Source organism: Tursiops truncatus, chromosome 1 (genome assembly GCF_011762595.2).
Source record: "Tursiops truncatus isolate mTurTru1 chromosome 1, mTurTru1.mat.Y, whole genome shotgun sequence".
Lineage (NCBI taxonomy): Eukaryota > Metazoa > Chordata > Mammalia > Artiodactyla > Delphinidae > Tursiops > Tursiops truncatus.
The window spans coordinates 171460010-171475879 of NC_047034.1; the positions used below are offsets into that span (position 1 = coordinate 171460010).

General features: G+C 55.8%; 1 protein-coding gene across 4 annotated transcripts; it reads left to right on the plus strand.

The window, feature by feature from the left end:
• The first annotated feature begins 1163 nt into the window (after window positions 1–1163).
• CPLANE2 (ciliogenesis and planar polarity effector complex subunit 2) lies at window positions 1164–5881 on the plus strand. Of its 4 annotated transcripts, none has more exons than XM_033842671.2 (6): window positions 1164–1737; window positions 2119–2241; window positions 3553–3705; window positions 4309–4433; window positions 4533–4869; window positions 5109–5249. In XM_033842671.2, exons 2-5 carry the CDS (start codon window positions 2130–2132, stop codon window positions 4824–4826), a joined length of 684 nt encoding a protein of 227 aa, XP_033698562.1. In that variant the 5' UTR covers window positions 1164–1737; window positions 2119–2129; the 3' UTR covers window positions 4827–4869; window positions 5109–5249. The 4 variants fall into 4 exon arrangements, with proteins under 4 accessions (XP_033698562.1, XP_033698553.1, XP_033698550.1 ...); XM_033842659.2 differs by having other exon boundaries at window positions 1186–1737; window positions 4733–4869; window positions 5109–5881; XM_033842666.2 differs by lacking the exon at window positions 1164–1737 and adding an exon at window positions 2567–2637 and having other exon boundaries at window positions 2125–2241; window positions 4733–4869; window positions 5109–5881.
• The last annotated feature ends 9989 nt before the right edge of the window (window positions 5882–15870 follow it).

Genomic DNA, 15870 nt, shown 5'->3' on the forward strand with positions numbered 1-15870 from the left:
TGGGAGTACAGGCAATGGTTTCAAGCTGCAGAATCCTGTAGGAATGGTTATTAATTTGTTGTATTTCTGCCTAGCTGCAGTGCAAGCAAGTTGCGGGCAAGTGCCCTGTCCCCTCTACCCCCTTGGGGCCTCATAATGGACCTCAATGATTTGTGGGTTCATGGCCCTCTGGCTGCTTTCAGCTTTACTAGGAATGGCCCTCCTAGTGGCTGGGGTCAAAGTTTTAAAAACACAAGACCCAATCTGGCAGAACAGAGACATCCTTCAGAGTCCAGGAACCCTAGGTTCTGAGCCTAGTTTTCCCACTGACCACCTGTATGGCGTGACTTCAGACAATCCCGTTGTCTCTGAGTTTCCTCATCTGTAAAAGAAAAGGATAATAATATTTACTCCACAAGTTTGTTTATAGAAGTAAACAAGCTAACCTCTGTAAAGCCCCCACTATCTGGCTCTTAGTTGGCCTTCAATAAAAGTTAACTTATAGAGGACTTCCCTGGTGGCAGAGTGCTTAAGAATCCGCCTGCCAATGCAGGGAACATGGGTTCGAGCCCTGGTCCGGGAAGATCCCACATGCCGCAGAGCAACTGAGACCGTGCGCCACAACTACGGAGCCTGCGCTCTAGAGCCCACGAGCCACAACTACTGAGCGCGCGTGCCTAGAGCCTGTGCTCCGCAACAAGAGAAGCCACCGCAATGAGAAGCCTGCGCACTGCAACAAAGAGTAGCCCCCGCTCGCCACAACTAGAGAAACGCTGCGTGCAGCAACGAAGACCCAACGCAGCCAAAAAAAAAAAAAAGTGTAATAGACAACCTGTCAGTAATGACCCACTTTGCGTCCTGTCCAACTAATGGGCATTTACTGAGCACCCATCTTCTGGGTAACAGGCCTGATGCCCAGTGTTGGAACAGTGGAGAAGGGCTCATGGCCTCAGTGCTGAAACGTCAGCTCCAGGAGAGCAGGGACTTCTTGTTGCCATTGTATTCCCAGCAGCTGGAACAGGCCAGGCATACAATAGGCGCTCAGTTATTATTTGTTGAATGAGTGACATCAATCAATAAATGAGTGACTGGAGAGCCTCTGACTCATTTTTAAGACCTTGAGCAAGTCCGTTGACATCTCTCAGCAGCTTTTTCCCCATCTGTGAAGCCAGTGGTGTTTAATTCATATCGAGTTCCTGCCGAGCAGGAATAAGCAACAACAATAATAAGCAAACTTACTGAGCACTGCTATGGACCAGGCAGTGTTGTAAAGAACCCTAGGAGGTAGTAGTATTTTACCTCCACTTTATGGAAGAGGAAACTGAAGAGCAAAGAGGCAGGGAAGGCTCCTGGAGAAGGGGGATTTGATCAAGTTTTGGAGGAAAGACTGAGGCTGGGACTGAGCAAAGTGAAGAGGATCCACGGCCCAGAGGGCGAGTCCCTGTCCAGGGTGTCTCTGAGCCGGGGTGGCTGCACACATAGGACCTACGTGGAACCCGGCAGCCTAACCCCGCCCCCCGCGTCTCCATGACAACAGCCTCCGCACATGCGCCTCAAGCACCGGCGCCTGGGCTGGCGGCTTGAGCCGAAGCTGGACGCAAGCAGGGCGGAAGCTGGCTCGGCTGGCTGGGCGGCGGGAGCGCTGGGCGGGCTTTTAAAGGGGCTGTCTCCACCCGGGCCCATTCGCCCGCGGGGACTGCTGATGGTGAAGGCTGGGTGGGCTTGGGAGTCAGGATCCAGGAGGCAGAGGAGAAGCAGGTCTGTGTGACTCCCCCACCCCCCGGAGGTGACAAGGGAGCTAGGGACTGTGTAAATGCCCTCTGGGGCAATAATGGGATGGCTGTCCCCCAGGGAGCAATACGGAGGAGAAAGGACTATGGTTTTGCACCTTCTGGGTGATAAGAGGGGGACGGGGGTGTGTACCACCTCAGGATGTTGAAAGGGAGCTTGGATTCCAAAAATGTTAGTCGTAATAATGAGGAGGGTGGGGCTCCATAGTTGCTCCATCCTCTAGGGAGGGAGCTGGGGCTCCAGGGGAGAGTCTGAGGGCAGGTTAAGAGGCCTCACAGGTACAGCTTAGAACAGTTACCCTCTCCCATCCCCTACTCTCAGCTTTCTACCATCTACCCTCCCCGTCAGGTTGCCCAGCCATGGCCAGACTACCTGCCCCAGGCTCAGTGATTGTCCCAGACTGGCACGAGAGCGCCGAGGGCAAGGAGTACCTGGCCTGTATCCTGCGCAAGAACCGCCGGCGGGTGTTTGGTAAGTGCCCCCCTCCCCCAGCCTGTCACCTGCCACTCCCTGGGGAGAACAGTGTCCCCTGTGGTGGGGGGCGTGGAGCAGAGAAGCAGGGCAGTGAGGGCCTTCTCCACTGCACTTCTCAACCTTGGGGACCCCAGAAGCCCTATCCTGGGGTCCCCACCCCCAAACCTCCTTAGCGTTAATTCTGTCATCAGAGCCATGGAAACAGCCAAAACCCTGCCAGGAACCACTGTCACCAGAGAGGCTGTTGATTGAGGCCTCAGCTGGTGGCAGGCCCTCTGCTGGGCACTTTATACAATGGACTCCAATTTAACCTTCTCAACAGCACGTTGCAGACTTGTCCAAGATCCCCTAGTGAGTAGAGACAAGCCTCTTCCATGTCCTGCTGTCTCCAGGGTAAGACACTCATGTTCCCCAGGATGAAGCTAACTCACGCAGGCAAGGTCAGCTGACAGGCCAGCAGAGGGGCCTGGCATCGGCTGCAGGAGTCCAGCTCTGGCCGGGAGAGACAAAACAGCAGAAGGCTTAAGACCAGAGAGTGACAGGCAACCCACAATTTAGGACTTTCAGGTCCTACACCTGTAGGTGGATCATAGTGTAGACTTTATTTTTTGCAAGCTTTAAATTAAAAACATTCAGGGCGGTCCAGTGGCTAGGACTCGGCGCTTTCACTTCTGTGGGCCTGGGTTCAGTCTCTGGTCAGGGAACTAAGATCCCACACGCTGCAAGGTGGGATCAAAAAAAAAAAAGAATAAATAAATAAACATTCTTAAATATCTCACTGTATTGGTTCTAAGGAGTTTATATTAATTAAGAATACTTTTGCTGATATTTCTTCACTGAGGAGAGAATTAGGAAAAACCTTTCTTTTACCTGTGGGAAATCTAGGATATGTGATAGTATTAATAAAAACCATCTCAGGGAATTCCCTGGTTGTTCAGTGGTTAGGACTCAGTGCTTTCACTGCCGGGTCCTGGGTTTGATCCCTGGTTGGGGAACTAAGATCCCGCAAGCCGTGTGGTGCGGCAAAAAATAAAATAAAATAATAAAAATCATCTCATGCATCAAACTTTTTTGAAAAATGGTGTTATTTGGAGTAGGCACTGGCCCAGTTCACAGAGCACAGGTGTTCCCAGCAGAGCTTCTCCTCCGGGGATGCTGCTTGTATCCCAGGCCTCTGTCATGAGTGCTGTATAGGGAATGGTTGGTTGGCACTGAAGAAGCCCTGAGAGATGAGGTTGTACACCCAAGGTATGACGGGGCAAGTGCACGTTGACTCCCTGACCCCACCTGGATCCCTCCTTGCCCCAGGGCTGCTCGAGCGACCAGTGCTTTCCCCGCCTGTGGCCATTGACACCGCCCGCTACAAGATCTTTGTGTCTGGGAAGAGTGGTGTGGGCAAGACAGCGCTGGTGGCCAAGCTGGCTGGCCTGGAGGTGCCCGTGGTGCACCACGAGACCACTGGTGAGTCCCTCCTAGGAGGCCTTCCCTGGGGTGGAGAAAAGACTTGCCCTGGACCACATAAGCTGGGATTTGTAACCAGCCTTACCATTTACTCTGCAACCTTGGAAAGTCACTTCACCTCTCTGAGCCTACATTCGCTCCTTTGTCCAAAAGGGATAATAGTACCAACCCCTTGGGGTTGTGGTGGGGTTGGTACTAGCGATAGTGGTGGTAACATGCCTAGCACTGAGCTGGCACAGGGTAGGTGCTCAGAAAACACCGATCTTCCTTTCTTGTTTCCTTCTACTGGATGCTGATTGACCATCATGTTGCAATATCTGAGAGTATTCCGGGACCTTTGGCTTCCCCAGTGCACAAGAGGAAACTACTTTGTCATGGCTAGGGCTAGGGCCGCCTCTCCCTGGTAGACTGGAGGCTCCTCTGGGGCAGGTCAGTTTCCCCCGTCGGACTGAGAATTCTCCCACGTCAGGGACTATGCCTTCCCCATCAGACTGAGGACCCATTAAGGTAGGGACATATCTCCTCTTCCTGTTCCTTCTGGGCCCCCTACTCCTCTCCACCTCTGCCTCCCCCATGCTGAGTGACTGACCCCGGCCTCCCCAGGCATCCAGACCACCGTGGTATTTTGGCCGGCCAAGCTGCAGGCCAGCGACCGTGTTGTCATGTTCCGCTTTGAGTTCTGGGACTGCGGGGAGTCTGCGCTCAAAAAGTTTGATCACATGCTGCCGGTGAGCAGGAAGGTGGACCTGGGTGGGTCCAGGAGGGGCTGGTTGCCTGAGGTGGGCTTCTGAGTACAGGCGTCTGAGCCTGGCCTGCCTGGTCTGCAGGAGCCAGAAGCGGGCGTGAATGGACTGAGGATGCTGCCTGGGCGGGGAGACCTCTGCCCTGGGACCAGCCGCTCCCTGCTCTGGGCCGCAGTTTCCCGGTCTGTGAAAGGACGGATGGTGCTGAGACTTCTCAGGGCCCTGCAGCCGATAGGCTCCGGTTACAAGCCTCGTATGAGCCGCTCATCAGCCTCTATCCCCAGGCTTGCCAGGAGAAAACAGATGCTTTCCTCTTCCTCTTCTCCTTCACTGACCGGGCCTCCTTTGAAGACCTCCCTGGACAGCTGGCCCGAGTAGCAGGCGAGGCCCCTGGTGCGGTCAGGATGGTCATCGGCTCCAAGTATCCTTTGGGTGGCCCCTAGGACTGTCAGAGGCCACACTTGGCAAGCCACGGAGCAAGGGTGTCAGGCAGCCTGCCTCTGCCCAGCTATGGGGTCCAGCCCCATGGGCTTTATCTTAAAGGCTGCAACAGGGCCTCCCCCAGACCCTGGGTGTTGGGGGCAAGGGAGGAGGGAGAAGGCTGGGTTTGATGGAGTGGTAAGCAGAGGTGCCCGGCCAGGCTCCTTGACCCTCCTCCAGATTTGACCAGTATATGCACACGGACGTGCCTGAGCGTGACCTCACAGCCTTCCGGCAGGCCTGGGAGCTGCCCCTCCTGCGGGTGAAGAGTGTGCCAGGACGACGGCTGGCAGATGGACGCACGCTGGATGGGCGGGCTGGGCTGGCCGACATTGCCCATGTGCTCAACGGCCTGGCAGAGCAGTTGTGGCACCAGGACCAGGTGGCAGCTGGCCTGCTCCCCAGCCCCTCAGAGGACCCCCCCAGCTGAGGGGTGGTGGCATGATGAGTGGGCACTCCCCACCCTCAGTTGACCCAGAGCAGGACCCAGGGCCCAAGGCTGGGACAGGAATATTGATCTCATCCCGAGGGCTGGCCAGAGGGTCCTAGTCAGGGAGAATGGTGGCCTGAGAAGGCTCCCAGCCCCAGAGCACTTTCCTTGTGGAATTCTTGGCAGTGAAGTGGAGCACAAGGCTCGGTAGGGCAGCCATCTGAGGGCATCTGGCTGTCCACTGGCCTCCTCCTTCTGCCCTAGGAGTCTGGGTTTCTGGAAACGGAGGAACTGTATGCGCAAGGCCTGAGGGCTCAAGCGTCTCCCCAGCCTCCCCCTGCCCTTCCCCCTTCTGCAGCAACCATGGAGTGTGACTGGGGAGAGGGGGTGCCTCAGCTGGGCCCTGGACCTCAAGTGACTTCAGTCAGAGCCTGTATGTGTTAGTTGAGGTAACACCATCTGCTGTACCAGGTAAACCCTGAACTCTCAGTGGCTTAACTTAATAGAAGTTTTTTTCTTTCTATGTCTCACCTCAGGTGGAAGTGAAGGTGGGTGGGGAGGCTCTGCTCTATACACTGATTCAGAGACCCAGCCTCTGACATCTTAAATGAGTTTCTTCCCAGTTTGTCCTGGGGCATCAACATCCAGTCAGCAGACGGGATGAGTGCAGGTGGAAGGTCCCCCAGCAGGTTTCTATGGACTTGGCCTAGGACAGTGTGCCTCATTTCTGCCCACATTCCATTGGCCAGCACCTAGTCACATGGTCACACAGAGCAGCAGGGGAAGTTGGGAAATGTAGTCCACCTGTGTGTCCAGGAGGCAAGCACCTCACTCTGGAATTCCTTTTTTTGACCATGAAGCTGTCAAGCTATGCTTAGGACAGGGGCCCTGCCAGCCTGGGGGAACCAGAAAGTATCACTGGGCAGGGACTGGGCCAGGTGTGGGGGTCAGGGCGTGAGCTGGCAGGAGGCCAGCAAGGACAGGAGCAGGAAGGTGAGTGACCTTGTGCCCTTGCCCCATCAGCCAGACACTAGTGAATGCGGGCTAGAGTTGTAGGCACCTGCGGGCAGATGCCTACAAAATCGGCCTTTATACTTTCTTTCCCTCCCCGGTGACACCCTCTCCAGCCCCATAGATGGACCCCTGGGCAGAGAGCCGGCCTGAGTCTGACCCAGCTGGAAGGGCCCTGGATGCCCAGGTCAGCCAGCCGACCCTCAGAGCCCCCTCTCGAGAAAGCAGCTCTGAACACTCCACACTCACACGCATGGTCATGTGCCCACACACACCAGTACTTGCCCTAAAATGCTGCCCCGCTTCTCCCTCCTGGCGCACACAGGAGGCTCCTGCATGCTCTCCCTGGCTTACGCTCCTGGCTTACTGATGGCCTGCATGGCACTGCTCGTCAGTCTGTCCACCCTGTGCACTGCCTGTAGGTTTGTCAACCTTTCCAGGGCCTAAAGCATTGATTTTAGCACCTTCTTACCCCCAACTCAGGTTCAGAGCTGAGACCTGAGCTTAGCCCATGTCCCAGAGGAGGAATGTTGCTGGGCAGGACCCAGGCCTCACAGCCTGCACAGCCCACCGGCCGACTCCTGCTCCCGCGCCGCAGAGTGTCCCACCGCCGCCTTCAGCTCTGCTTTGGCCCATTTCCCTCTGGTCTTAGCTCCAGTAGACCTCACCCACCAGGCAGAGCAAGGCAGGACCCAGCAAAGGTGGCCTCTGGGCTGGACTGTGGCCTTCCAGCTATGGATACCCGTGTGTGTTGTGGGCACCAGCTACCCCACATCCCAGCCAGTTATCTCAGGCCTTAAAGCGTCAGCATCCTTCTTGGGCACCAGCTCAGCCAAGAGCCAGAGGCTGCTCTGGAGAAGTAACCTAGATCCTCCCCACAGCAGAGCGGGGCACTGGTTGGCACTGGTTAGCACTGCTCCAGTCAGAGAATCAACCCCTCACACACTTTCACCCCAAACCAGGAGGTAAACAATTCCCTTCTCCCTGAGTAAGAACGAAGTGGGGACCACAACGGTGCTAAGACTTGGAGCCGGCCACCTGCCGTCCCAGCGCTGCCTTCTCAGCCCCTCAGAGCCCAGGCCCAGTGCCACTTTGGTATTTCATAGGCTACCCTCTTAGAGGCCTCCACCGAAGTACAGAGAACTGGAAGCACGAGGGAGGAGGGAGCTGCAGAGCCATAATTCTCCTAATAGCTGGTGGCTGTCCCCGCAGAGTGGACTCTGGGCAGGGTCGTGGAGAGCGAATGAGAAGAGAATGTGTGTGCACACACACACACGGACTCAGGCCGGCTTTGTGGGCCTGGCACCTGAGCAGTCCACAGGGCTCTGCACTGGGGGGCCCACACCTGGTTTAATGCTCTGCTGTTGCCATCTTGAAATCCTTAATAATTTTTCAATAGTTTTCCACTGGACACCACCAATCACGTGGTAGGTCCTGCACAGGAGAGGGTCCAGACTCCAGATAAAGTTCCTCTCTCAGGGCCTTGGAGACAGAGGCCATCCTGTGGCCTGTCCGGAGGCCACCGGAAGTCGGGGTGTTGCCTTCTCCCCATTTTGGTGCCAGAAATTCCACCGTTAGGTTAAGCCTTACGACAGCTCAAAGGCAAATACCCTGCTGCTCCCTTTGTGGGCCCTGAGGCTACCTGGAGGGAAGGGGTGGTGACTGTGCCCCCAGGCTGGTTCAAGGGTGAGCCCTGACTTAGAGGGGATCCTTGGGAAGAGGGTAGCCATGTTTGCTCCTCCGGGCCCTGGAGCCCACAGACTTCAGGGCTCTAGAGGGAAGCTGGAGGGAGGAGGGACTAGCTTCTCCAGGGGTGGGGGTGTGTATGTGCTGCAGCCCAGCCCTGGTGCTGTTTGTCAGGACATCCCAGACCCCTCTTCTTCCCTCCCCAAGCCCCTTTCCTACAGAGGGGGAGTGCTATGCACCAAATGGTTGTGTCCCCCCAAGATGCATACACTGAAATCCTAGTCCACAGTGTGATGGTCTTAGGGGCCTTTGGGAGCGGATTTGGTCATGAGGACAGAGCCCTCATGAATGGGATTAGTGCTCTAATAAGAGGGACCCCACAGAGCTGCCTAGCCCCTTCCACCATCTGAGGACACAGAGAAAAAGTGCTGGCTGCGAACAAGGAAGAGGGCCCTCTCCAGAACTGGGCTGTGATGATGATCTTGGACTCCCAGCCTCCAGAGCCACGAGAAATAAATTTCTATTGTTCATAAGCTACCCGGTTTGTGGTTTTTTGTTATAGCCGTCCAATGGACTAAGATAGGGAGGCTGAGGCCAGAGAGGGTCAGGCGTTTCTCCAAGGTTGCAGAGCCATGGAGCAGCCCTGATGCCCTTAGCCTTCCGTACCCCTCTCCCCTGGACTGTCCCTTCCCCTCATCCCCCAATGGTGTCTTCTGGGTGCAGCCCCTCACATGATCCCATCTGGTCTTGCTTTTCCAACCAGAAGCCTGGGGCTGCCTGTAGGAGGGGAAATACGGTACTGGTGCCTGGCTCCCTCCTCCCTCTCCTCTTTTTCTCCTTCCCCCATCCTTCCCAGGCCACAGTGAGCTGGTAAGTGAAGCTCCTGCCTGCTGCCAGCCACCAGCCAAGCCCGGCCTTGTGGACAACAAGGAGAACCCCAGGCAAGTTGCCTGCTCCCAGGATGAGGAAGGAGATGCAGGAGCCAGATCTGCAAAGGCTGCTGGGCAGGCCTCCAGAGCCTTGGGTGAGTCCGGAATGGGGGTGGGACTCCCTGGTGCTGCCCTGGATCTCCTTACTCCCAGGGCAGCCTGGTGCCAGCCATGACACCACCCCCGGCCTCCACCCCGTGCCATGAAACAGACTTGGGGGAGCAGTGCCCAGAGGGTGGCATGGGGCTCAGGGCCCAAGACAAGTCAGAGCTGTGTGGAGGCAAATCCCCAGAGGCCCAAGCTGGGAGTAGGGGGGTGGGGGGGCCCCTCCCTCCCTGTGACCTCAGACCTAGAGGCTGGGTCAGTGGGGGCGAGGTGAAGTGGGGAGAGTTGGTGTTCAATTCTATTCTAGAAAGAAGGGGTGTTTCCTGGGAGCAAAGGGGACCGACTGAGGCTTGGGGCCGTGGTCCAGAAGGAAGGTGAAGAGCTGTGACCTTGGGTTGGTCACTGTAATTCCTTTGCGTCATCTATAAAATGGAGAGAACAAGAGCACCCGCTCACTTCTTCTGAGTTGTAACAAGTAAATGCGTGTAAAATATTTAGCACTGGGCCAGGCACTGAATTAAGGGCCCAGCAAATGTTGGCTACTGTCTTTGTCGCTGCTGTTGCTTATGGTAGTGGTGGTGTTTCTGGGGCTGAGAGCGAGTGGAGAAGAGGGAGAAGGGTCGCAGATCGCGCCGACAGCGCCTCCACTGTTGCGCTTTATAATTAGCCAGCGGTGGGCGGGCGGGTGGGCGGAAGGAGGGGCGGCCCAGCTGGGCTGGTGGAGAAGTTCCTGGCACCTGCACCTGCGCCGGGGTCCTCTCACCCGCACTCCGGTCCTGTTGCGCCCAGGACGGCGATGGTGCCGAGGACAAGGACCGGAGGACGACCGTCTCTGCGCGTCCCGCTGCAGCATTTGTGTCCCAGACTCCGGAGGCAACATTTTCCGCGACTGGAAAACCGAAATCGGTGAGACTGGGGCCAGACAGGACTCTTACCCCCACTTCACCGCTTCACTCTGGCAGCCGGAGTAGCCCACCCACCGTCCCTCTCTTACAGGGAGGAAAGAGAGGTCTTACCTCCGCGAGGAATCCCGTGGCATCTCTGGTCCTTTTCTTGCAATGGGCAGTTCCTCCTTTGAGCTAAGCCCAGTCGCTCTTGCTGTGGCGCGAACTTTCCTTTTTTTTTTAAAATTTATTTATTTGGCTGTGCCGGGTCTTAGTTGTGACACGCGGACCTTCGTTGTCTCCTGCGGGATCTTTAGTTGCGACACGCGGTATCGAACCCGCGCCCCCTCATTGGGAGCGCGGAGTCTTAACCACTGACCGCTAGGGAAGTCCCACGAACTATTTCCTTTAATTTGGGCCTTAGTGGGACTGATAAACCCAGCCCCCAACTCCCCACCCAGGGTGGAAGTGGGGTAGGGTGGGGCAGACCGTTCCTAACTGCCCTTCTGCCCCCGCGATGGGACAGACTTCCTGCTCGTGAGGGAGGACAAGCTGCGACCCCCGCGGCGGGCGTGGTGACAGCGACTCCTGCAAGCGGAGCTGGCGCGATAAGTTCCAGAGGAACCTGAGCGCGCCGGGCTGCTCCTGGAGGAGGTGAGCGCGGCGCGGTCGGGCTGCGGGGGCTCAGTCCCCGAGGCCGAGCGCGGGCTTCCCTAACGAGCCTTGTGACCTGCGCAAGCGACTTCAGTACCTCATCTGTAAAATGGGCTTTACCGTAGCGTCAGCCCATAGAGGGGCTGTGATGATTAAACTGGCGAGCGTGCAAAGCGCTCAGCCCACGGCCTGCTCATTGGAGGTGCTCAGTAAATGGGAACCAGCAGCCACTACTCTATGACTCCGGCCTACTCAGCGTCTGCGTCTGTCTCCACGTTTGTAAAATGAGGGTGCTAGTTCCCCCCTCGTTTGAATTTCAAACGAGGAAACGCAAATCAAAGCGCTTTTGAAGGTGGCCAAGGGCCCGCGCGCGCAGAACGGGAACTGTCACTCCCAGGCGGGATCATGAGAGGTGGGGCTCCGGGCTCTGGCCCATCCGGAGACCCCGGCCCCCCAAGGAGTAGTGTCTTGCCAAGCGCCGCGCCCTCGCCGTGTACTTCGCCAAGCTGTGCGCCCTGGGAGCTGCTGGCAGAGGAACTGAGCCAGCGTGTGCCGCTGTAGGTGGGAGGGACGAGCCGGGGCGAGGTCAGCCCGGGGGCGGAGTCTTCCCAGGTACCGGTGACCCTGCCCTAGTCCTGCAGGCCCGACGTAACCCGGACTCGGACGGGGGGGTGGGGGGAGCTACTGCGGCGCCTTCGCCTGCTGCAACCTCTGCAGCAACACGTGCCCAATAAGCCACTGGACTTTCCGCCGCTCCAAGCTGGACTTGTCTCGGGTGGGCGGGGCCTCCCGCAGAGGGGAGGGGCGCCAGCCGCAGGCTTAGCCAAATCGAGGCTCCATTGCTCCTCCTTGCTTTGCCAGTGAGGCAACTCCTGCTTAACTCACTTTAGGTCTCAGGCTTGTCCTTTCCGCAGCCTGGGGTTCAGGCCGTGCCCGAGCGGCTCCCCGTCCCTGATTCCCACCCGTTCAATGCCCCTCAGATGCTCGCCTGTCTGCAAAACACCCAGCCCAGGCTGAGCTTTGTGGGGAGAAGGGCTCTCTGGTTTTAGCAGCTGGCACATTTTTTTAAAATAAATTTATTTTACTTATTTATTTTTGGCTGCGTTGGGTCTTCGTTGCTGCACGCGGGCTTTCTCTAGCAGCCGCCAGCGGGGGTTACTCTCCGTTGCGGTGCGCGGGCTTCTTGTTGCGGTGGCTTCTTTTGTTGCGGAGCACGGGCTCTAGGCGCGCGGGCTTCAGTAGTTGTGGCTCGCGGGCTCAGTAGATGTGGCTCGCGGGCTCAGTAGACGTGACTCGTGGGCTCTAGAGCGCAGGCTGAGTAGTTGTGGCGCACGGGCTTAGTTGCTCCATGGCACGTGGGATCTTCCCCGGCCAGGGATCCAACCCATGTCCCATGCATTTGGCAGGTGGATTCTTAACCACTGTGCCACCAGGGAAGTCCAGCTGGCACGTTTTATCCCTGTGTCCCCAGCCTAGAGACTGCCCTCCCATCGTGTTAGGTCTCGCATTCGGCGGAGGGTTCAGCTTCTGACCCCTGCTCTGCTCACAGATTCCTGGGCAGGGCTTCCCATGACTCCTACTTCTCCAGCACCCAGAGGCACCAAGTGGTGAGACAACTGCCTGGGGAGAGTCCAGCTGGGACCTTACGGGGGCGGAGTTGATGCCAGAATTCTTTCTGGCAGGTGGCAGAGATCCTGGCCTGAACAATCTATGGGAAAGAGAAACGTGCAGAGATGGTCATGGCCCGTCTGCTGACCGAGGGAGTCTACACTGCAGCCTTCCCACTGCGTGAGGTAGAGATGACACAAACCCAGCTTTCTTCCACTGCAGGGGCATCAGGAGAAAATTCTGGGACTTCCCTGCAGCCCTCCTGCCTTTCCTCTCCCTAGGGCCCCTGTGATCTGCCCAGGTACCAGGTGCCTGGTGCAGACCTCAACCCTCCACAATTGTTGTATTCATACTGGGCCTGCTGGGGCTGCTGGCAAAAGTACCAGCCCCTGCACCACATACAGGAGGACTTTGGGGACAAGGAAGCTATCTGCTTTGGTTGGTGCATCTGGTGTTGGGGGTGAGGGCTGGGAGCTGGGGGTGAGTACAGAGATGCAGGCTCATGAGCATTCCGTCCCCCCACATTCTGTCACCTACACAGCCTGGGTGCTGCTCTTGTGGGTACCCTGGTCTTTACCTCTGGCCTAGTTACCATGGGCACAAATGTACCAGCGTGATGACTGGGAGTGCTGGGGGGATGAGCTGCATGGGCTGGGTCAGCTGGCTGGTTGAGGATAGACCCTCCCAGGATGGGGTACCCGTTGCTCATAGGGAGGAGATCTGTGCGAGCAGGAGTTCCTTCCTCGTGTGCTCACTCTGTGATACTTGTGCCACATGGAATATTTCCGAGATCTGCCCCATGGCCAAGGTGAGCCAGGGAAGAGAGCAAGGGAATGGGTAGGTGTTTGGGACCCAGCACCTTGGGCCTAGCTGCTGGGAAGGCAGTGTGCCCTCTGCAGTGCGCCCTCTCTCCCTCCTCTGCAGATGGGCTATCTCTTTGACCATCTGGGAACTGTGTTCTTTAGCATCCTCATGTGCTTCTGGGCCACAGCCTTCCTGGAGCACTGGAAGCACAAGAGTACCACCTTGGCCCACCACTGGGACTGCAGTGACTTCCAGGAAGAGGAAGTGATGCCCAGCTCAGCCCTCCAGGCCCAGAACTCTGCTTCCTGCAGTTCTCAGAGGCCATAAGGCATGCTGGGAACAGCTCGGACTCTGGAGTCCAGCATCCCGGGATCCAGATCTGACTCTTCCCTACAATTTTCCTGGGTCACTTTCCCACCCTCCCCTGACATCAGGATGATATAAGGTTTGGTGAAGTTAAATACTAGAGGCATTTAGAGGCTCAAAGAGAAACTCTTCCTGAAACAGGGAAGAAGGAGAGAAGCGTTCCACTCACCTACCCATCTAGCCATCCACCTGTCCATCCAAACATCTAATCATTGATCCTGAATCTGTTTGCTTTTCTCCGTCTCCACTGCCACCCTCACTTTCCCCACCCCCTAGCCCCAGTCCAAACCACAATTCTCTCTTACCTGAACCCCTGCCGTAGCCTCCCAATATATCTCTCTGCTCTTATGTTTGCCCGCATTCAATCCATTCCCAGCTGCCAGGGCAATCTTTTTTTTTTTTTTTTCTGTACGCGGGCCTCTCACTGCTGTGGCCTCTCCCGCTGTGGAGCACAGGCTCCGGACGCGCAGGCTCAGCGGCCATGGCTCAGGGGCCCAGCCGCTCCGCGGCATGTGGGATCTTCCCGGACGGGGGCACGAACCCGTGTCCCCTGCATCGGCAGGCGGACTCTCAACCACTGCACCACCAGGGAAGCCCCTGGGGCAATCTTTTGAAGATACGAATCATATCCTGAATTATCCTACTCAAAGCGTTCTAGTGGGTTCTCATATGCACTTGGAAAACTATCTAAGCCCCTCACAGCAGCCCACAACCCTGTGTGATCTGGCTTCTGCCTAGTTCTCCTCCACTGCCTCCACTGGCTTCCTGCTGTTTCTTGAATAGGACAGGGTTATTTCCACCCCAGAGCCTTGGCACTGGCTGTTCTCTGCTAGAATCTTCTTCCAGACTTTATATGGCCTGCTTTTTGTCATTCATATCTTGACTTAAACGTCACCCTTTTAAAGAGGACTTTCTTGGGAATTCCCTGATGGCCAGTGGTTAGGGCTCTGCACTCTCACTGCCAAGGGCCTGGGTTCAATCCCTGGTCGGGGAACTAAAACCCCACAAGCTGCGAGGGGGTGGCCAAAATAAATAAATAAATAAAAATAAAGAGGCCTTCCTTGATCACCCAGTCTGAAGAGGCTCCCTATCACTGTTTTAATCTCATCACAGCATTTATCACTACATTTTCTTGTTTATTGTTTTTTGTCTGTCCTCTGCCACTAGAATGTGAGCTCCAGAGACCTTGTGTGTGGTGTTGCTGTCTCCCTAGGGCCCAGAACAGTCCCTAGCATATAGAAAGTGCTCATTAAACATTTGATGGGTGAATCTGTGAACCACAAATCTATCTCTCCACCTATCCATCTGTCCAGATATCCATAAGGTAATCCATCCAACAGTTAGGGTTGACAAGAAAATAGAAACGAGACTAGTTATTTCAACAAAGAGGATTTAATATAAGGTATTGATTGGTTAAACAGGTTCTGGAGGACTGAAAAAGCAGGAAGGAAAAACTGAAGTAACGAAGTCATTGTGAATGGCACCTCTTTTTTTTTTTTTTTAAGAAGATGTTGGGGGTAGGAGTTTATTAATTTATTTATTTTTGCTGTGTTGCGTCTTTGTTTCTGTGTGAGGGCTTTCTCTAGCTGTGGCGAGCAGGGGCCACTCTTCATCGCGGTGCGCGGGCCTCTCACTATCGTGGCCTCTCTTGTTGCGGAGCACAGACTCCAGACGCGCAGGCTCAGTAGTTGTGGCTCACAGGCCTAGTTGCTCTGCGACATGTGGGACCCTCCCAGACCAGGGCTCGAACCCGTGTCCCCTGCATTAGCAGGCAGATTCTCAACCACTGCGCCACCAGGGAAGCCCCCAGCACCTCTTAGAGCAGTGAATTATACAACTCATGTGACTCAAAGAGTGGCCCTGCCTCTGCACACAGTCTCCTCCCCAACCCCTGCCGTGCTTCCCCTTCATTTTCCCATTACTTAGCACCTGTTTGTCTTTTAGGTCCTAGCTAAAATGTCATTTCCTCTGAGTGACCATCCCTGAAGACCAGTTTTCCTTCATATGAGTTATTCACAAGTACATATTTGTGTTCATTTATCTAATGTCCGTCTCCCCAACTAGACTGTAAACTCTGTTAGGACTTAGATTTTGTCCAGTTTGTTCATCATGTCATATCCAGTATCTACTGCAGAGTGTATGTGGTCAGTTAATAGTTATTGAATAACTAATACATTATCTATTCATCCACACATCCATCCATCTACCCATCCATCCTCATGTCCATCATCCATCCAACCACACCCTCATGTCCTCCTCCACCTAGCCATCCATCCATACATGCACCCATCTGCCCATCTACCCACACATCTGTGCATTCACTTATAGAGATTTGCCTGTCTAGTTTGCCCACCCACCTGTCCACCTACTGCCACCCGTCCTTCAGACTATCCAGCCCTCTCCTACGTGTGCATCCATTTGTTGTTTACTTCTCTGGCTACTCACCCACCCATCCACCCATCCAT